The following is a 22,967-nucleotide window of genomic DNA, read 5'->3' on the forward strand; positions in this document are numbered from 1 at the left end:
CTTCTACCACATCTGCAGTTACTTCCTCCACTCCTCCAAGTCATCCATTAGGGTTGGAATCAAATTCTTCCAAACTCCTGTTCATGTTGATAATTTGACCTCTTTCTGTGAATCTCAAGTGTTCTTAACATCCTACCTAACGGCACGTAGGATGGTGAATCCTTTCCAGAAGGCTTTCAGTTGATATGCACAGGTCCATCAGAAGAATTGCTATCCATGGCAGCTCTAGCCTTATGACATGTATTTCTTTAATAATAAGACTTGAAAGTCAAAACTACTCTTTGATCCATGGCTGCAGAATGGATGCTTTGTGAGTAGACATGAAAACAACACTAATCTCATTGTACATCTCCATCAGAGCTCTTGAGTGACCAGGTTCACTGTTGATGAGCTTTTGACAGGCTTCTTTTTTTTTCTAAGCAATAGGTCTCAACAGTGGGCTCAAAGTATTCAGTAAACCATGTAAACTAAACAGATACGTTGTTATCCAGGCTTTGTTATATTTATAGAGCACAGGCAGAGTAGATTTAGCATAATTCTTAAGGGCCCAAGGATTTTAATAATGGCTAATGAGCAGTGACTTTAACTAAAAGTCATCAACTGTATTAGCCCCTGACAAGAGAATCAGTGTCCTATGAAGCTTTGAAGTCAGGCATTGACACCTCTTCCTCAGCTATGAAAGACCTAGATAGCATCATCTTCTAATAGAACACTGTTTCATTTACACTAAAAATCTCTTGCTGAGTGTAGCCAGCTTCATTAATTATCTTAGCAAATCTTCTGGATAACTTGCTGTTGCTTCTGTATCAGCACTTGCTGCTTCACTTTGTACTTTTATATTACAGAAATGGTTTCTTTCCTTAAACTTTATGGACCAGGTTCTCTGAATTAATACTTTTGTTATGCAGCTTCCTCTAATCTCTTAGCTTCAAAGGATTGAGGAGAGTTAAGGCTTTGCTCTGGATTAGGCTTTGCCTTAAGGGAATATTGTAGTTTGTAGTAGTTTGATCTTCTATCCAGACCACTAAAACTTTCTCCCTATCAACATTAAGGCTGTTTGGCTTTCTTACCATTCGCATATTCACTGGAATAGCACTTTTAATTTCCTTCAAGAACCTTTCCTTTGTATTCATGGGCTTGGTTAACTGTTTGGTTCAAGTGGATTAGCTTTCTTCCTATCTCCACATTTGACATGTCCGCCTCACTGAGCTTAATCATGTCCAGCTTTTGATTTAAAGAGAGAGACATGGGATTCCTCCTTTCACCTGAACTTTTAGAGGCCACTGTTGGGTTATTAATTGGCCTAATTTGAATATTGCTGTGTCTTGGGAAGTCAGGAGGCTCAAGGAGAGGAATAGAGACAGGGAACGACTGGTCAGTGGAGCAGTTAGAACACACACAACATTTATCAAATGAATTTACTATCTCATATGGGCACAGTTTGTGGTGCCCCAAAGCAATTAACAATAGTAACATCGAAGATCAGTGATCACAGATCACCACAAAAAATATAGTAATATTAAAGAAATTTGAAATATTGCAGGAATTTTTACCAAAATTCTCAATTCTCAAAAAAATATCACCAATGTGACACAGAGACACAAAGTTAGCAAATGCTCTTGCAAAAATGGTGCCCGTGGACTTTCTTGCCTGGTTGCCACAAACCTGCAGTTTGTAAAATGTACAGTATTGGTGAAGTGCAATAAAACAAGGTATGCCTAGGGGCACCTGGGGGTGGCTAAGTGGATTAAAGCCTCTGCCTTCAGTTTGGGTCGTGATCTTGTGGTTTTAGGATTGAGCCCCACGTCCAGCTCTCTGCTCGGTGGGGAGCCTGCTTCCTCCTCTCTGCCTGCCCCTCTGCCTATTTGTGATCTCTGTCTGTCAAATAAATAACATCTTTAAAAAAAAAAAAAAAAACACACACACACAAGGTATGCCTAAACATAAGGGCTAACATCTATCATAGTTTACTAGTGCCAGGCCTTGTGCTAAGCACCTTACAGACATTTCATGTGGTCCTTGCATGTGACAGAAGTGTTGCTACTGTTGCTGTTACTGTTTTTACATTTGACAACTGAGGAACCTGAAGCCTCGGAGAGTATGTAATTTATCCAGTGTTTCATAGCTGGTAAATGGCTAAGGATAGAAGAACCGAAGTAGTGACGAGGTAATGGTTAAAGTAATAGACTTTGTGGGCTAGTTTTCCAAAAGAAGGAAGTAAAGCTGTGATTAAACTTTGGGACTGGGGGAAAAAGTCTTGATATTGAATACCTCGAGACAAAAGAACAAGTGCAATAAGTAGTAAAGGAGCAGTAGTGTTGTAAGAATAGGTCGTGTCAGAGTTGAATATTGGACTTAAAATTTGGCAGGAGTCAAGTGGTTTCCAGTACATACAGCATCTTAGCAGTAGATTAATTGATGATGATGGGAGGATTGTTGGGAGTCAGGAGTGTTAAAAAGACATAAAAGTGTCTGTGGATCAGTGTTGAAGCTCAAAAAGATGATTTACTCATGAAGTAGCATGTGAAGGAGCTGTGCTTACTGGTATACAGTGGGTATTCAGACAATCTTTGAATCTGAATTCTGTGACCTAGTAAGGAAAACATAACCAGGGTAAGCCATCAGCTAACTACCTGCAGAGTGAGCTTCTAAGTTTGTAACATAGGTAAAATAAATTACTTTGTAGAATGAAAGTCTCATCTAAAGTATCAGGCAGTAGGCAAGTATAATTTCCTGCTTCTGCTAAAGGCCAAAGAAAGATGGTGCAGAGGTTACTTGGCAGGGGCAAACGTCATTGTTTCTGTTTGCTCCATAAAACTTGCTAATTATACTTTTGGTGGTACTCAGTGTTTTTGGGAACCATTGTTTAAAAGTCAATTTATTCTTTTGGAAACTTATTTTAGAAGAAAAGAGTATATTAAATAATGGCAAGAGATTAGACACCATCTCAGGAAAAAAATTGACAGAAGAGGTGACCTTTTGTCACCCGGGCATTACATGTCAGACTGGGCATTACATGATTGTAAGATATTGTTGTCAATTGTGAGGGCCATACCAAGAACTGAGAGTTGGCAGAATAAATGAAGCAGGAACAGCAGAATGCTGGCAGTTACTAAAGCTGGGTGAAAGGTGGATGCCTGGGTGGCTCAGTCAGTTAAGCAAGTGCTTTCAGCTCAGGTCATCATCCCAGAGTCCTGGGATTGAGCCCCGCATCCTCCCTGCTTGAGCTTGTGCGCGCGCTCTCTCTCTCTCTCTCTCACTCACACACATTCTCTTGCGCTCTCTCAAATCTTTTTTAAAAAAAAAATTAGGTGAGAGGTATAGGAAGGTTCATTATACTGGGTTTTTTGTTTATATTTAAAAACTCCCAAAATAAAAAGCTTAACTTCTAGATGTTCCAGTAGGGAATGTTTCAATTCAAAAGTATTGCTTATCTAACTACATGCCTGCTGCTGTAAGGTGTTTTATGTTAGTCTTAATTGTATTCTTCAAAATGCAAGGGATTGTTGGGAAGGGGTGGTAGTCATTGACAAGGTGTGAAAGCTAGCATTAAAAGGGAAAGGAGTGGTTTCTTCTTTTTTTTTTTTTAATATGGAATATTTTGCTTTTTGGGTTTTTTTTTTAAGATTTTATTTATTTATTTGACAGACAGAGATCACAAGTAGGCAGAGAGGCAGGCAGAGAGAGAGAGGGAAGCAGGCTTCTTGCTGAGCAGAGAGCCAGATGCGGGGGTTGATCCCAGGACTCTGGGATCATGACCTGAGCCGAAGGCAGAGGCTTTAACCCACTGAGCCACCCAGGCACCCCAGGAGTGATTGCTAAGTATCAGAACTCTGCTGAAAATCTTAGGACTATGTAATACCACTTCACAAGAGCAGGAGAGAAATGACATTTCTTTATCTCCCGTTCTTCTAATGTTGGTTAGCACCTCACATAGCAGGCTCCTTTTTATTCATAAAAGAAAGGGTTCAAAGGCACACTGTAACTTTGCAGGAAGACTTTCAGAGGACTGTATTTAACAAGGAACTTTCCAACTTCACACATTCAGAAAACTGCTCACTTAGGAAGAAGATGGGCTTAGAGAATGCTGGCTTGCTAACCTCAGAAGAAGTTTGCTTTCAAGAAATCCCTTATAGCATTTCGAAAGTAGGGACTCTCTTAATGGGAACCTATAAAAACCTAAAAGAAAGTCATTCTCATTGCATATTTGCAATTATTTAAACACTGGATATGTTAAAATGGTTTTTAATGATTTTCACCATAATTTTTCTTTTTATACCCCCCATTTTTTCCATTATTGATCTGTACCCCATACCTTCCCACTCCAATACCTTTTCATTGGCTGATGCAGGACTTGAGAGAAAATTTCAGAGAAAAATTAGTGAAAATGAAATAGTAAGATGGTAAAATTTCCCTCTGCCACTGATAATTAAAGAAGATTGGGAAATTTAAACTGCTAAGATTACCATGTTTTACTAATTTAATAGTACATAGGTAGTTTCTTAAAGATTGGGCTGATTGCCTTGGCGGCATGCAGTTGATGGATGACTGTCATTATCTTCTCAAACCTGCCTGACACTTTAAGTAGAGAAAATGATAATTAAATTTTCAAGAGACCATGTTGAGATTATAAGATTTGGGGCTTGTAAAAGAACAAGCCTAACAGTTGGGTAGTCGTGGTTGGTGTGTTTTTATTGACCTGGGGGAAGGAATGGAAACATCTCAGGTTTTCTTTTACTTTATTTCCCTGTTCATTACCCCCCCCCATTGATGTATTGTCCAAAGTGTTGGTAATGACTTGGAACTATTCAGGTTGCACAAAGCATTTAATGAAATCTTGCCTTAGACAAAACACTAGAGAGGATCATAATTAATGTCTCATTTTCTGCCAGTTGCTATTGATTACTCATTCAAGATCCCTTTGTTCTCAGAATGATAACAACTGTAGTTTGCATCACTATCTAATGAGATTCTCAGGATAGAATTCTTTAACAACATGCTGATAATTGCTAACATATCCCTGGAATTTCAATGTAAATGAATTTGCATCATAATACAATTATTTCACAAATATCAGTGTTTTCCAAATTCAAAATTTATTACAGTCTGTTTTTTAATTATTTGTAAAAAATTAACATTAGACTGGTACAGTATAAAAGCCCTACATTTCTATTTTGCCCTAGTTCCCTTTATCCTGAGTTTATTTGATTGTGAGAGGCTTCTTTGTCACTCTCCAGTTTCCCTGTCATAATCTCTGAAACTTCAAGCCGACTTACAACTAAACTGTACTGTGATGTTTCTCAAGTAAAAAAAAAAAAGTTACAAATACGGCAAAACTATACTAATTTTGCTCTTAGAACAGTTTTGTTTCTTCATCCCTCAGTGACAAAAGAACTCAACTGAGAAATTCTAACAGTTTATGTTCTTTATCTTGATTGTGTTTTATACTCTTTTTTTTAACCTCTTTAATTAGTACACTCCCCTTTCAAAAAGACAAATCTGGGAACAGCTGCTTGCCTTATATATTAAAATTGCGTACCGTCTCAGGGCTGTAAAATAGGCATGAAATTAAAGAACTGTGTAGAAAGTACTCAACAGAGGTTCTATAAGTCCATGTTAAATATTTTAAAGTTTTTGCAATGTGTGACTATAACATTAGTTAGTTTGAATCTTAATTTTCTAGAAAACAAATCACTGATGAGTTAGTGCTTCATTCTGATCATAAAATGACACTAACAATTTTTGACAGAGGGTTAATTAGGTCCTAATTTAAACCGAAGTTATGAATGGATAGCAAAGTATATTTAGTACTGTTTGGGCCAAGCCATTTAGTGGTGAAAAGCAGTTCTGAGGAAGCACATTTATGTTTATCAAGATTTCAGACACTTTCCATTTTTAAGGGTAAAGAATTTCCAAATTACTGCAGTGTAGTTCTGAATCCTCTGGGCTGCTGAGCCCCACCATTCTTACATAGGATATTCTTCTGCATTTCCTATTAAATCACATTTAGTGTGCCTTCCAAGATACTTAAGAAGTTACATCAATAAATGATGTTGGCCAAGCTCACTACTCTATTCCTCTCCTTTACTTTTTAGTCAGTATCACCATGAAGACTTACACTGACTAGTCTGTTTTTAAGTTCACATTTTAGAGTCAGTGTTTTTCAAACACTTTAAAGAGGGAGCGAGAACTGGGGGAGTGGGATGAATATATATATATTTATCATAAACTACTAAAATTCCATACAAAATAGGGATTTTTATGGAAGGCTAAAGGTTTGTCATACCTAATTTAAAATAAAACAAATAATAAATATTAAAAATAAAATGAAACTTACTCTAGTTTTTATTATAATAATCTAGGCTGTATTAGTGTTCCAGGGATGAACCTTCATTGGTTATTCTTCAGTAATTAGATGTATTTTTCATAGTTGAGGTTCTAGATGACTATTAAAAAGATTCTCCTCTAAGCCTGTGTTAAGAAATTTAGCGGTCTGTCATTTCAGAAAACTAATTCTGCTTTGAATAAGACAGCTCCGCAGAATAAAACTGCTTTGCCTAGTTCTGTATCCTCAGGGATTGTGTATTCTTTTTGCCTGAGATACCTCCAGGACAAGATCAGTGGTAATCAATAATGCTTCTCATTTGTTTTTAAGCAGGCCGGAAAATCAATAATAGGAGCTGATAGATAATTTTATTTTAGGGCAGAAGTTAAAATAGTTTATTATTCGTGCTTTAGTGTTACCAAAATGTTTGAAGAATCAAATAAAAGATAATTTTATTAGTGGTAGAATATCCAAATGTTACGCTTTATACAGCTTAGCCCTTGATTTTTTAGTCATTTTCCATTAGTTTCATGGGTATTACTTCCTAGATTATCAAATCCTTGTGAGGAAAATATTGTCTTAAACTTCTTTTGCATTTCTTATGCAAACTGAGAAATATAATATATCATACTATAGTACTGAAAAATTCATTTGAATTAACAGGATAGAATATCATCTTGTGTTCTTAAAAAGAAACAATTTCTCCTACATTTACCTTACCTAATCCTATAAATCATAATACAGACTGAACAGGCAGATGTGGTTATTCTTATTAGGACAGCTGAGTGAGGTTTTTTAGTGTTAATAGTCTCCGTAGAACAAGAATATAGAATGTTTCCTAACCATAAGGTTTATCACCATTAAAATTGGTAACAAGTAAGGTTTTCTCCTAAAAACTTTTGTTCTTTTTTTCTTCCTTTATTTCATGCATATGTGCAAAACCTACCAGTATGTATTCTATAGATAATACAGTTTTAGAATTGTAATCCATAAAGTCATTTGCAGGTTACTTCTCTTTTTTCAAGTTAACAGTCTTGTAAGTGGTAATTAGGTTCCTGGGCTGTCGTGGAAGTCTTCTTTGTAATAAAGAAAGAGCCTCTTAAACAGACCTAGATTCAAATCAGGGTTCTACTACTTGTTATCTATACAACATATAACTTATATAATAAAAGATTGCAGTAAATATTAATTGAGATGGTACATTTGTAAGTATGCTAGTCAATCCTTGATATTTATTCTGATTTTTTCCCAACTTTTTATTTGAAAAATTGCAAACCCACAGAAAAGATATAAGAATAATATAGTAGATGTCCATGGGCTCTTAATGAAATTTCGTAAATATTTCACCACATTTATGCATACACATTCCTTTTCTTTCACTCAATATGTGTATATGTTTGTATGTTGTATGTGAGTTTATAATACAAAGACATCTGCTGAATCATTTTCAGAATAAGTTGGCAGTTTTCTATTTCTTCTTGATCTCGATTGGTATAGTTTTAATCTGTCACACTTCTCTTTGAATTTAGCCTCTAATTGTCAACCCTCTCTCTAGGGAACTGTTCATTCTCTGATTTCCAACATCTTTTCTTGCTATAGCCATTAGGAGTTGTAACTTAGCCAGCTTGGATTCAGGGCAGACAAGGTCTCCTGACTTAGGGGATAGAGTTTTGTGCCCAGGAAACAGTATATAAAATGCCATTCACCTCATTTTCATTCTTTTGTGACCCTTACAATGTAGTAATCTATGGGGAAAAAACCCAAAGAAATTGAATTTTTTATTTTCACTAGGGCCTAAAACCATGATACTCACTTTTACTTAACCCTTATTTACTTCTACTGACAACCATGTGAGCAAATTATTAATATGTCCATTATACAAAAGGAAACTAATGCATTAATGTTAGATAATTTAACCAGAATCATACAGTCAGGATTGGAACTCAGGGTAGCTAATTCCAAAGCCCATGCTATTTTTAGGACATCACAGTTTTTGTAGATATTCTGCCTACTTTTAGGAATATTAGGAATATAAGAAATGTATTTCCCTATTCACCATTTAGATTATTTTATGCCTCTTTCAGACTTTATTATAACTATATTTTACTTCTTTGAAAAAGTAATTCACTGGCTACATTTTACTCATCTGAAAGTTTCTCTGTCTTTATCTTAAAACTTAAGAGTTCTTCACCATTCTACATACTTAGTCTTTGTCCCTCCACCAAAGCATTTGGTGGGTCAATAAACATCTTCCAAAAAGGTCCAGATAGTAAATATTTTAAGCTTTGCTAACCATACAGTCTCCATTGCAACTACTAACCTCTTCCCATGGTAGCATGAAAACAGTCATAGCCAATACATAAATGAGTGGGTGAGACTGTGTTCTAATAGAAGTATTTTCAAAACCAGGTACAATTTGACCTGTAGGCCTTGAAATTGACCCCTATTGTAAATCATCATCTTATATGCCCATCTCCTGTCTGAATTTGTTTAATTTTGTAAAATGACCCAAGTTCTTTTGTTCCTTCTACATGAAAATGTACATGATATAATATATATAGCAGGTGCCTCAAAGCATGCCATCCTGAAAGTAAGTTTTACACTGAGGAGGGAACATTTTAATAAAAGATCAGTGATATTTAGAGGAAAATTTCAAGGTACATGACCCCTGACCTTAAACGTGTTAGTAATAATATGTTCCATCTAGCATACTATAAGCCATATTCTGATTGCTATTTTAGGTATGTTGAATGTGCCCAGCATGACAAAAGAAAGACAAAACAGGTGTGACCATGGAAATCTCAGTGTAATGTGTTGGAGATTTGATGATTACTGGAAACAGTATATAAAATGCCATTCACCTCACATGAGTAACATAATCAGGAGAGTCACTTCTAATGGTTTCTTATAGAAATAGAAATAAAACTGTGTTACATATATTTTCTCAATTTCAGCATTTCTTCTGGAGATTATTATCATAAGAGGGACTGTTTCTCCTTTATGTCTGATAATCACACCTTCCTTTCCAGTCTGTTGAGCCTCATATCATAAATTCTGATCTGTTGGAATTTATGCAATAAACACTAAATAATTATATTGATATTATGTAGTCTTTTCATGTACACATATTTATTTTCTGGTGTTTGAAATTTTCTTTTCCTCACTTTTCTCCTTTATAAAGGAAGATACCAACTCTTCAAAGAATAATTTACCTTTTGATGAGTCTGAAAAAATTTTCTTGATTATAAACATTTCTGAAAGATGTAATGATCTTTGGTTTAGTAATTGATTATCTCATGTGTGCTTCAGCATTGCTGAATAGGCTTTTTTAAACAAACTGAAAAATCAAATGAAAATTACTGGAAAGGATAGCAAAACATTAGATGCAGTGAAAGGAGTGATCAGAGGAAAATTTATAGTTGTAAATACCTGCATTAGAAAAGATCTCAAACCAATAACCTAACTTCATAACATAAGAACCTAAAAAAAGAAGAGTAAACTAAACCTAAAGCCAGCAGAAGGATGGGAATAATAAAGATTAGAACAGAAATTTTAAAAATGGAGAATAAAAAATAACAGAATCAAAAAATCAAAAGTTGGTTCTTTGAAAAGATCAAAAACTGTCAAACCTAATTACATTGACTAAGAAAAAAAAGTCAAATCACTAAAATAAGAAATGAAAATAGGGAGTATTCCTACCAGCCTTACAAAAATAAAAAGAATTATAAATGAATGCTATGAATAACTGTATGCTAATAAATTAGACAACCCAGATGAAATGGACAAAGTCCTGGAAATATACACCCTATGAAAACTGACTCAAGAGGAGATAAAAAATCTAAACAGAGATAAAACAAGAGATTGAATCAGTAATAAAAATTCTTTCGAAAAAGAGAAGCCTAGGACCAAATGACTTCAATAATGAATTCTGCCAGTCATTTAAAGAATTAACACCCATCCTTCTTAAATAAACACTTATTCTATGAAGCCAGCGTTACCCTGGATAAAGCCAGACAGATATCCCAGGGAAAAGGAAACTACAGGTCTATATCTTTTTTTGTATATTAATGTAAAAATCCTTTACCAAAGAGCAAGCTAAATCTAACAGCATATTAAAAGGAATATACACCATGATCCAAGTAGGTTTTATCTCAAGAATGCAAGTGTAGGTGCACCTGGGTGGTTCAGTAAGTTAAAGCCTCTGACTTCGGCTCAGGTCGTGATCCCAGGGTCCTGGGATCGAGCCCCATATCGGGCTCTCTGCTTGCCAGGGAGCCTGCTTCCCCATCTCTCTCTGCCTGCCTCTCTGCCTACTCGTGATCTCTGTCTGTCAAATAAATAAAAATCTTTAAAAAACAAAAACAAAAAAGACTGCAAGGATAGTTCAACATATGAGAAGTGATCATTGTAATTTATTAACAGAATGAAGGGGGGGAAATCATTTGATCATCTCAATCAGTGAAGAAAAAGCATCTGAAAAAATCCGATATCCTTTCATGATAAAAACACTTAACAAATTAGGACTAGGAGGGAACTTTTTCTACTCGATAAAGGTCATTTATGAAAAACCTGTAGCTGATATCATGCCTAATGGTAAAAGTATGAAAGCCTTTCCCACTAAGATTGTGAACAAGATGGGTCATCTGGCTATCTCAGTCAGTAGAACATGTAACTTTTTTTCTCAGAATTGTGACTTTGAGTCCCATGTTTGGTGTAGAGGATTAAGAACAAGACAAGGGGGGGCGCCTCAGTGGCTCAGTGGGTTAAAGCCTCTGCCTTCGGCTCAGGTCATAATCCCAGGGTTCTGGGATCGAGTCCTGCATCGGGCTCTCTGCTCAGCGGGAAGCCTGCTTCCCTTCTTCTCTCTCTGCCTGCCTCTGCCTACTTGTGATCTCCATCTGTCAAATAAATAAAATCTTAAAAAAAAAAAAGACAAGGACGTCTAGGGATCCCTGAGTAGCTCAAGTCAGTTAAGTGTGTGGCTTCAGCTCAGGTCATGACGCTAGGGTCCTGGCATCAAATCCCACATCGGGCTCCTTGCTCAGTGGGGAGCCTTCTACCGCTCCCTTTCTCCTGACTTGTGTTCCCTCTCTCACTGTCTCTCTCTCTCTGTCTCTGTCAAATAAATAAATAAATAAAACCTTTAAAAAAAAAAGTAAAAATTAAAATTAAAAACTAAAAAAGAAGCTATTTGAGCTAATAATGAATTTACCATAGTTGCAAGATTCATGATCAACACACAAAAAATAGTTCTATTCTATACACTAATAATGAACAAATCAAAAATAAAATTAAGTCACCAACTCCATTTAGCATCCAAAAAGAATAAAATACCTAGGAATAAATTTAACTACAAGTCTTATATAAAGGAAACTACAAAGCACTGCTGAAAGAAATTAAAGAATACCTAAGTAAATAGAAAAATATTCAGTATTCATTGGTCGAAGACTTAATGATGTTAAGATGACAAAACTCCTCAAAGTGCAATCCCTATCAAAATTCCAGTGGTATCTTTTTTATAAATGGAAAAGCTGGTTCTCAAAGTTATGTGTAATTTCAAAGAAGCCCAAATAGCCAAAACAGTATTGAAAAAGAAGAGTAAAGTTGAAGTATGTAGTCTTTTCAATTTCAAAACTTATTACAAACCTACACTATGGAGCTGGCATAAGGCAGACATACAGACAAATAGGATAAGATTGAGAGTCCAGAAATAAACCCAAGTATCTATGAGCAATTGATTTTCAGCAAAGGGTACCAAGAGCACTGAGTAAGGAAATACTGTTCTTTTTAACAAATGGTGCTAGCATAACTGGATATACACTTTCAAACGAATGAAGTTGGCCCCATACCTTCTACCATATACAAAAATTAATTCAAAGTGCGTCAGTGATCTATGTATGAGTTAAAACTATATATTTTTAGAAGAAAATATAGGGATAGATCTTCATTACCTTGACTTTGGCAGTGGATGCTTAGATATGACACCAAAAGCACAACAAAGAAAAAAAATAATGTAAGTTAGACTTTATCAAAATTAAAAACTTGTGTTTATTCAGGGATGTTAAGAGGTGAAAAGACCAGGATACCTAGGTGGCTCAGTCAGTTAAGCACCTGCCTTCAGCTCAAGTCATGGTCCCAGGGTCCTCAGATGGAGTCCTGCATCAGGCTCCCTGCCAGCAGCGAGTCTGCTTCTCCCTCTCCCTCTGCTGCTCCCCCTGCCTGTATGCACGCATGCTCTCTCTCCCCCTTTCAAATAAATAAAATCTTTTTTTTAACAAAGTGAAAAGACAACCTATAAAATGGGACATGCAAATCATATATCTAATAAATGTCTAGTTTTCAAAACATAATATATAAGAATTCTTACAGTATAATATTACAGTAGAACTACAACCCAATTCAAAAATGCAATGGTCAAAGGACTTGAACTGATACTTTTCTAAGGAAGATATACAAAAGGTCATCAGGCCCATGAAGGAATATTTAACATCATTAATCATTAGGGAAATGGGAATCAAACCACAATAAGATACTACTTCATGCCCATAAAGATGGCTATAATTGAGAAAAGAAGGAGTAAAAAAAAGAGCAAGTAACAGGTGTTGGTAAGGATGTAATTAGAATCCTCATACATTGCTGGGGGGAATGTAAAGTGACACTGCCATGGTGAAAAACAGTTTGGAAGTTCCTTAAATTGTCATATGACCCAGCAATTCTGCTCTTGAGTATCTCCCATAAGAATTGAAAACAGGTACTCTGACAAATACCCATACACGATATTCATGGCAACACTATGCCCAGTAGTCTAAAGCTAGAAACAACTAAAATGTCCCATCAATGCATGAATGGATAAACAGATTATAGTATGTTTATACAATGGAATATTATTCAGCCCTAATGAGGAATGAAGTACTAATAAAAACTACAGTGAGGATGCACTTCAAAAAACGTGAGGTGAAAGAGGGTCCCGTATGGTTCCAAATTATATGAAATATTCAGAATGGGTGAATTGATAGAGATAGGAAATTAGTTGTTGCAAAGGCTAGAGGAGGGGAAGAATGGAAGTAACTGATTAATGGCAATAGGGTTTCCTTTGGAGGTGATAAAAATGTTCTATAACTAGATGGTGATGGTCATGTAACATTGTGAATGCACCAGATGTCACTGAGTGGAAACTTTGCAATGGTTAATTGTATGCTATGCGCGTTCCAGCTGAATTTTTTTAAGCTGAAACAAAACAAAAAATACTTGAAATCATTAAATATGTGATAAACTGAAAGAGAGTTTTCCTTGATTATTAGAATGGAAGCAGGAACTGGGCTACTATGACCACTATTACAAAGTTCTGATTTTTTCTGACCAAAGCAGTACCTCTGTGCTAATCAGTGGCTAAAAGGACAACTACTAAAAATACGGCAGGTATTAAATTTGGGGTAGGAGGATAGTCTATTAGAGGGATCACAGCTCTTTTCACATGAGAGCATTCTCTCAACTGTATCCAGCACCCTTTCCAGTTGAGGCCTTTTTCTGTCTGCTACTAGAAAGTTGGAACCAAATTCTGCCAAATTGACTTCATTTGCTTTATGTTAGGGTCACTGGTTTAGTAGGTCAGGGCTGCTGAATCTCTGGATTTCAGTGACGCACTTAACAAAGTTTCATGTCACTGTAGCATATAGCATAGCATAGGGATCTCCTCAGCCTTGTCATCCTGATGTCTTTTTTTAATCCCATTTTTTATGCCCCAATACTAGAAAGACTAGTAAATGCAGCAGTTGACAGACTTAGAATCTAAAAAAAGCAGAAATGAATATTATGGATAAAATGTAAGAAAATTAATTTTATCAGGTAAATGTTAACTGTTGCACTTGGGACAAAAAACACAACTGAACAAGGAAACTGTTGGATGGGACAGGATTTGATAGCAAGATATGCAGTAAAGAGTAACAACATGTGATATCACTCCTAAACTTTTAATACGAGCTAGCACAAATGGGTTATTTAAATGCAGTTATTTAAATGACTCTGCACTAATCAGGCCACATCTGGGGCATTGTTATCCATTCTGTTTCACACGACACTTTTAGAAACTGAAAATAAATCCAGAGGTCTTATGTCAGAAATGATGAGGATTTCATTCAGTCCCATGCCATGAGACACAGTTGAAGAAAACAGGAATGGCTAGTCTTGACAATATTGGCAGTCTTCAAATAATGAAAGCTATCCTAAAAGAAAAAAGAAAAGGAAAAAGAACAGAATAGACTGCCAGGTATGGTCATGAAAGCATTCAAGCAAAGACTTGGTGAACATTTTTCAAAAATATTCTTGATTAACAGGTGGACCACATTGTAACTAAAGTGTCTTTCAACCTTAAGATTGCATAGATCTGAATATTTACTAGAAAGCAGGCAACATGAAGATAGGGAAAGAAAATATAAGTTTAAACCAATGGTCTCCTAGAACTCAAGTATTTTATCGGATGCATCTAAATTCAAGGCATGGTTGAAGGTACTGGCATCCTCTGAATAACCATTGGGAGTAACTCAGAAGTGGTAATACTTTCAGGTTTGGGTTGGTATCTGTAGGAAGATAACTTCTTTCCTTGGCTTTGTTTTATAGTCTAGTCTCCTGAGACAAGATCTGGGGCTTGGAAGCCCAGCACAGCTCTCTTCTTCAGGAAAACCTGGAACACCATACTACTCATTCTCTGCCTCAAGTTCCAGGAGAAGACCACTCCATGATTCTACAGCACTTGGTAAGTATGTTGTACAACAAATCCTTTCTTAAAAATGTTCCTTTTCGTTTTTTAAACTCTTAGTCTGCTGGCTACACTTTTATTTAGTAGGAATTTGGTTTCTTAGATATGATATTGATAATAAGGCTAATTTGCATATAATAATGTATCAGATATTTAATAAACAATTTAATATTCTTGTTTGGTCATCATAAGAGGAACTAAATAGTGAAAAGTGGGACTGGTTTTTCCTATAATAATAAAAATGCCATGGGCTAATATTAATACCTTATTTTCGACTGAGATTGATATAATGCTGAACAGTTAACAGTGTGGTTTTATATACTTTGTCATCTCTTAGGTCCAACAGCCCTGCTGGTCAATGAGTGTAATAACTAGATTTAACATAAAATGAGGCTCAAGAGGACATATTCGTATAATTAGTAGATGGTTTATCCAAGATAAAATTTAAGAATTTTTGACTCCACATCAATGTTTTTTGCATTTGAAGTTTTCTACTCCCCATTTTTTAAAAATTTGAGGTAAATCAATCATATTAAAATATACAATGCAGTGAAATTTAGTATATTCGGGCGCCTGGGTGGCTCAGTGGGTTAAGCCGCTGCCTTCGGCTCAGGTCATGATCTCAGGGTCCTGGGATCGAGTCCCACATCGGGCTCTCTGCTCAGCAGGGAGCCTGCTTCCTCCTCTCTCTCTGCCTGCCTCTCTGCCTACTTGTGATCTCTGTCTGTCAAATAAATAAATAAAATCTTAAAAAAAAAAATTAAAAAAAAAAAAAAAGAAATTTAGTATATTCACAGTGCTGTGCAGCCATCATCTCTGTCTCGTTCCAAAGCATCACCTCAAAAGGAAACTCAGTGTCTATTAAGTTTTGAACCCTAATTTTCTTTAGTTTCCTTCTTTTACGCCTTATACATACCCTAACCAGGCCAGTTTGTTTTGTGTTGCTGTTTATAGCAAGCCTCAGGTACACTCTGGCACCTTATCCAAGCAGTTTTTAAGTGTGAGAATTATTGGTGATTCCTTCATAGGAATCTTCCTTTATACAAAATTGAAGTTATACAGGATAATTCTATCGAGGATAGGCCAGCTTCTGAAATAAATACATTCCACTAAAAGAAAATATGTCATCGGAGTGCCTGGGTGGCTCAGTGGGTTAAAGCCTCTGCCTTCAGCTCAGGTCATGATTCCAGGGTCCTGGGATGGAGCCCCGCATCGGGTGGGGCTCTCCGCTCAGTGGGGAGTCTGCTTCCTCCTCTCACTGCCTGCCTCTCTGCCTACTTGTAATCTCTGTCAAGTAAATAAATAAAATCTTTTAAAAAAAGAAAATATGTATAGTTATTTATTCTGCAAATACCAATTTATATATCTACCTTCTGTGAAAACTAGATTTTTGTGAAATAGCCCTTGTCCCTGGGTCTAGAGTATGCTTGAATATATGAAAGGGCAATGATAATCATGTTTGCATAGAGAGCTCTGACTAGATATGTCCACCTCTCAGCATTATGGGTGACTTAATATGTGTAATAAAGTAAGCCCAGAAGATGTAGACCAGTATAATGTTTATTAAAGAAATGATAAATTGTAAAGCATCTTTTCTCCATCTTCACCTTTGTTTCCCACCAAATGAGTTAGGGTAGGAACACTCATTGAAATCTACTTGTGTTAGTGTAACTAGAGAAATATCTTGTTAGTAAGCTATGTGAGTATATACTATGTCAAAAAGCACTAATACGGACCAATATAATATTACTAAAAATTCAGGGAGAAAATGAGTTATTGATTCACTAGGAATTAGGGTAGAGGTATAAAAACTCAAGTTTTCCAGAAATTAAAACTTGTATCTTCATTTTCATTTTTTCATTTTGATTATGATAGTGATCATATCTCCTTCATGCCAGGTATATATCTTTACAAAAGTTCTCTGAGGTTGTAATACTAACCTGTGTTACAGATGAAAAATCAAGACCCAGGAAGCTTAGCAACTTAGCCAAGACTTGGTACGCAGGGAAGCCCACTCATTTCCTGTATGAATACCACTTAGTGGAGTGTTAGTCCATTCTTCATTGTTATTTATCACTCTGCCACTCTTTCTTGGCATTGTAGTTACTCATAAAATCTCAGAGTTGAAAGGACTTCAGAGATCATCTTTACCCACCTCAGTATCTTCTCAAGCTGCTTAGATGCTTTACGAAATCTGCATTCTGCAAAACAGCATCTAGCTATCTAAATTAGAATATTTTGCCACAGGAGCGCCTGGGTGGCTCAGTGAGTTAAAGCCTCCCCTTCGGCTCAGGTCATGATCTCAGGGTCCTGGGATGGAGCCCCGCATCAGGCTCTCTGCTCAGCGGGGAGCCTGCTTCCTCCTCTCTCTCTGCCTGCTTCTCTGCCTACTTGTGATCTCCGTCTGTCAAATAAATAAAATATTAAATATATATATACATATATATATATATTCTGCCACAGATTTTAATATAAACATAGTAATATTGGCTAAAATTTCTTGTCACTCTCTTGTCAGGCACTGCCCCAAATATCTTTCCATATTATCTTTACTACAATAGCTCTAAGGGGTGTTACTCCCTTTTTATATCTTATGTAACGGAAGCTCAAAGAGATTAAAAATAACTTGCCCAAGTTCACACAGCCACTGTATTTGTTGCTGCTGAAATTAGGAGCTGAAATTTGAATCCAGCCAGCTTACTCTAAACTGTTAGACTTTGCAACCCCTCAAAAGTAAACTGTGAATCCCAAATTCATTGTTTTTAAATAGAACATTATGTACATAATTGTGCAGTGAGGAGATAAAGATATAAAATAAGATATAAAATAATCTCCAGTGAGGAGATAAAGATATAAAATAAGCATTTCCAGGTGCCTGGGTGGCTGAGTGGTTAAGCTTCTGACTCTTGATTTTGGCTCAGACTATGATCTCAGGGTTGTGAGATCAAGCCCCATGTCAAGCTTCATGCTGGACGTGGAGCCTGCTTGATTCTCTGCCTCTCCCTCTGCCCCTCCCCACCTCCTCTCTAACTAAAAAAAAAAAGGAAAGGAAGAAAGATAAGAAACATTTCTATTTATATAGGCAGTGTAAACTGTCCTAAACTAAATAAAACATTTTTTGCTAGTTATTAATCCAAAATAGATTGATGAGCTCCAAACTGATAGGAGCAGTTCAGTTGACTCTCTTGGTATAGAGTGTGGCTTTTGCTCAAAGGATACTGTATTTGTTAGTTTCGAAGAGTTAGGTTCTAGAAAAGCCTCACAAAGAATAAAAAATTTGCTTCTAAGATTTATAAGTATAGAGTGTGCCAGATATTGTTTATCTTGGCACTTTTCTTTTAAGGAAATATAGGCTGCCTCTTGGTATAGTAACTTAAAAAGTAATGAATGAATGATTTGCCCCTTTTTTAATGTATAAAATTTCCCACATGCTACTTCTAAAGTTACTTTTTTAGCTTTGCAGCCTTATTGTAAAGATGCCCTGTCCTAATTTAAAATACGAATATAATTCTTTCTTAAACAACTGTGTGTCTTACTGTGTCGTATAATTTATGACACAGGAAAATATGCTTGTTTAATTCTCATTTTTATGGTTTGCAAAATGGTATACTTTATGCCAGCCTTATTACTAGCGAAACCCTCTGAAAAATCCTGAATTTCATCCATTATTTGTTAAAGATTGGAAAGCTGCGCTTACCACCTTTTTTTTTTTACAGTAAATAAGATGAACAGGTTTTAAATTTTAAATTTTAGATAAGTAAAATTAAACTACCAAGTAAAGCTGATTAGTTATCTGTGAAAATAGGTTCTCGTTTGTATCTTATAAAGAAATAGACTTTTTCTAGTTATTTTTGGAATAATATAAACACCCATGGACAAATCACACAACAGTTAGTACTGAATTTGCAGTTTTAACCACACATTGTAAACAGTAAGTGTTCTTACAGAATACTAGATGACATTGTATATGACAGTGCCTGTATTTTAATAGTTTATGTAGCATTTCTCTGACATGATTACAAGCATAATTTTTCATGGATTAAATTTTATTTCAAATTTTTAACATAATAAATTGTAGCACAGCATTAGCTTTCAGTCTGGTTAGTATGCTTTTAAACCTAATTCTTCATGTGATGTGGACACTGAATTTGTGTCTCTGTTTAGCAGTTTTATTATTAAAGTGACCTGTTGTACCAAATGCCCTCTGCAAGTGAAAGTGAGATATGTGATGTAAAGTGCCTGGTATGGAGTAAAGAGTTTTTAAGAAATATTAATTCCCTTCACACATGCTTATTGGTTTGTTATTTTCTTTCTTGTTTTACTTTGTTTGCTTTTCATCTTCCTAAACTTACCTGATACATATTTCAGAATATATCCCTTCATTAGGAGAACTGTTTTGCCCAGGAACCGTCAGAAAGAACGAAGCCCCGATCCCTATATGCCCTTGCTTTTTCCTAAGTACTGGAAAACAAGGCACTGGAAGGAAAAAATTTCTGTTCAGTTGAAGTCAGACCTTTTAAAATAGAAATTCTGATGAAATACTATTGTTTTCCAAATGCAGATCCTTTGCAAGCAAAGAAAGTCAGAAAGGTGCCTCCTGGTTTGCCTTCTTCAGTAAGTACCCATTTTTTTGACTTTGTGGTAAAGAAACTGATTTCAGGTATTCAATATTTGCTGGCTGTAAGGATATATTCGATTGGCGTCAGCAGGCACACTTTACATATTAACTCTTCACTGTTTAATGGAATCATTGATTGAGATAAATCCACATTTAATGTTAGGTTTTCAGATTTCTCTGCAGTAATTTGTAGGTTACTCATATGCTGTTACTCCGTGTCCCTGTCATTTGAATTCCTCTCTTGGGAAGAGGACTAGGCCGGTAGCTGTCAAAGAAGATCTCCTGTACAGGTCTTTTGATGTTTAATTAGTCATTATGTTGCTGAACAGGAGGACAGACAGAGATTAATAGCTGAGAATCTTAGAAATTTACATTTGTAATAATCCCAATGGAGCTAAAGACATTAAGATTCGGAGGACATGTTCGGCTCAGCTTGCCTCAGTAGGACTGAAGTTATTAATATGCATAAATCACCGAGTCAGATGTTCATTGTGAAGCCCTTGTGGATTTTAAAGCCTTCATTAAGCCTTTCCTAACTTCAGCCTAGCATCAGGAAAGCTTTCAAGCAACTAGTTTGTTGATCCCCCTTTGCTCAAAAAATGTATCCTTTGAGAATAAAGAGCTTTCATGAAGGAGGCTGGAAAGGTTTGGTGAACAATCATTAATGGCCGTGATAATCTAATGCTGTAGGGGTGTTTGTGCTATTAAACATACTTTATTCTTTTAAAGAGTAAAAGTATTTGTAAATTAACCTACATCAAAAATCCACCTACATTTTTAAAAATCTCTGGTGTGAGAAGGGAAGATTTTTTTTTCTCCTTTCCCTTTGCTTAGAACAAATGGGGAGTGGGGCTTTTGGATTGAGGCCCCATGCCTTGTAGGGTACATCTCTTTGTTGTGTAAATGGATGTTGGGCTTTTATTTGGCAGTACTTAACACATGGGCGCAGGTGCTGCTGGATGAGTCACAGCTCATCGAAGTATACACTGAATGGAATATCCGGCTTGGCAAGTAGTAATCTAGAAGGAGCAGCATGGGTCTGAGCTTTTTATTTTTTATTAAGGCTGAAGTAGAGATAGCATCTTTTTGGTTGTTTGCCTTCCTTCTCTCCGGTGTTCTTCCCCTGCCTTCTCTTCCATGTGATACATGAAAACTCAAATTTGAAATCCTCTTTGAAACCCAATTCCAGATGGATCTGAGTTTTATGCAGCCTAGGGCAGCTGTGCTCTGAACCTGCAGCCTACCTGGAAGGTTGGATTGCAGCTGCAGGCATTCTTAAAAGCTTTTGCTTGCATAAGCACTTGGGCCCACTAGAGGCTGAATAGCTGCTTGATAAACAAAATGAACACAATGCCTCAAATCATTATTCCCGAAGACAGGAATTTTTTTCCACAACAGCTAAAAATAGTTGGGCAATTTACATTTTAACAGTTGTGTGCTGTGCTGGGGTAGGTGGTTCAACAGTAAAACAGATGATTTCTGCTAGATTAACAGAAATCATATTTAAAATTGACGGAACTGCTAAAATATGTAACTGCAATTTTCTTGTAATTTATTGCCATAATTCTATGAAAGTAATAAAGGTTAAATTGCATATTTATATATATAGTACTTAGCAGAACGACACAGGTGAAAAAAAATAAGATTTATAAATGAAAAATTCATCCTATTTCTCTTAGCCTGACCTTGATTTTAAGAAACAACCTATTTTCAGTGTTTCGTAGTTTTTTCTTGTTTAAAACAACAGACAAAATAGAACAGCCTGGAAAGAGTATACACACAAGAGGTAACCAATATTCCCTCCAGTTCTAATCATAACAGCATTCACTGCTTGGGGGTAGTTCCCTCTACTAGTCTTCTGTGTCAGGACAAGCCACAGAGAAGGGGGAAGGGCACTGAATTCTGAGCTTTGATTTCTTTGAGAACCATTAGGAAATTTCATAAGCCAAGCCTACTTATATATTGTGTTACTAACTACCTTACTCAGAACAGAATAGAATTCAGTGTTTTCAATTCTATATTTAACATCCGTATCTGACATACACTACTTAGAAACGATGCTGAAAATAGTATTTAGACATATTGAATGTTATTAAGGATATATAAAGAATAAATGCATTTTAATTAATTGAAAGTGTATTTTAGATTAAGTGATATGTTGAAATCTCAGGTTTTTTAAAGAGAATTTTTTTAAACTTTAAAAATGATACTTTGATAAATATTACCAAAATAATAAACTTCTGAGAATACTTATGGTTACAGTATTTACCTTTTCAGTATCTAAAGCAAATGGGAATTTAAAGTTACAGTGCTTTTACTATTGAAATGCTTTTACTGAAATATATGCAGTGTATAGACGTTTAACAATATGAATCATAAAAAGGTATAAAAATGTAGACTGTGTGTATTTTATTTCATGACCATTTGAATGTTATACTTCCCAAACAAAAGTAGAAACTTGGCAGTAACATCTCAGATTTCACAGTTTGCTGCTTATCCAAATATCTTCAATCATCTGTAAAATATATGTTACCTTTACTAAATAAACAGTAGAAGAACTAGGTTAATACTGTACTACTTGTACTGCTACAGAAAACAGAAGGTAGGGTTACTTAACATGCAAAAGGCATTGATAATCTACTTAGTTGACCACATAGCATTGGTTAGAGGCCTTTTCTTTTTGTAAGTCATGATACAAATTTAGGTATCATAAGCTCCTTTATTCCTCTCTGCAGATCAACTGAATGGTAATTCCTATCTGTGGATAAAGTCCCAGTAAGGGAGTGTTGGCATCATTAAAGCAGTATGGTCAGTAAGGTTAAGAGAATGATCTGCTCAAATCTGCTGGCTCAGTTAATGATTGACTGTATGACTCTGGCTTAGTCAGTTAGCCCTTAGGAAGTTTGAAGTGGGAAATCTGAATTTCCTTTCAGGTCTAAAAATGCTAAGTACTTACAGTTTTAAAACTGATGTGCCCCTCCACCTCCCCCCAGAAAAACCCTGATGTGCCCAGCACTTAACCAAAAAGCATAGTGATCCTAGTTTCCTTCCTGATATTTAAAAAAAAAAGCATCCTTAAGCACACTACATTTTCCACTTGCTTTTCTAGATAGGTTGAAATACTGGACAATGTAGAATGGTGGCAACAACATTGGAATGACGCTTAAACATTGAAAATTCTACCATATACACACACTACCAGTACCTTCAAGGAACTTACCATCTAGTATGAGAAACAAGCATTCAGTGAATTAATTATATTGCAGTGA

General features: G+C 35.8%; 1 protein-coding gene across 5 annotated transcripts in view; it reads left to right on the plus strand.

The window, feature by feature from the left end:
* TCF12 (transcription factor 12) overlaps window positions 1-22,967 on the plus strand; it is a 392,538-nt gene that overhangs the window by 291,306 nt on the left and 78,265 nt on the right. For all 5 annotated transcript variants that reach the window (XM_004777303.3, XM_004777305.3, XM_004777304.3 and 2 more), the window contains 2 exons: window positions 14,942-15,077; window positions 19,642-19,694. In XM_004777303.3, coding sequence (XP_004777360.1) covers window positions 14,942-15,077; window positions 19,642-19,694 — 189 coding nt within the window. The remainder of the gene's footprint in view (window positions 1-14,941; window positions 15,078-19,641; window positions 19,695-22,967) is intronic.

The sequence above is a fragment of the Mustela putorius genome, unplaced genomic scaffold, assembly GCF_011764305.1.
Source record: "Mustela putorius furo isolate JIRA1106 unplaced genomic scaffold, ASM1176430v1.1 tig00003896_pilon_pilon_pilon, whole genome shotgun sequence".
NCBI lineage: Eukaryota > Metazoa > Chordata > Mammalia > Carnivora > Mustelidae > Mustela > Mustela putorius.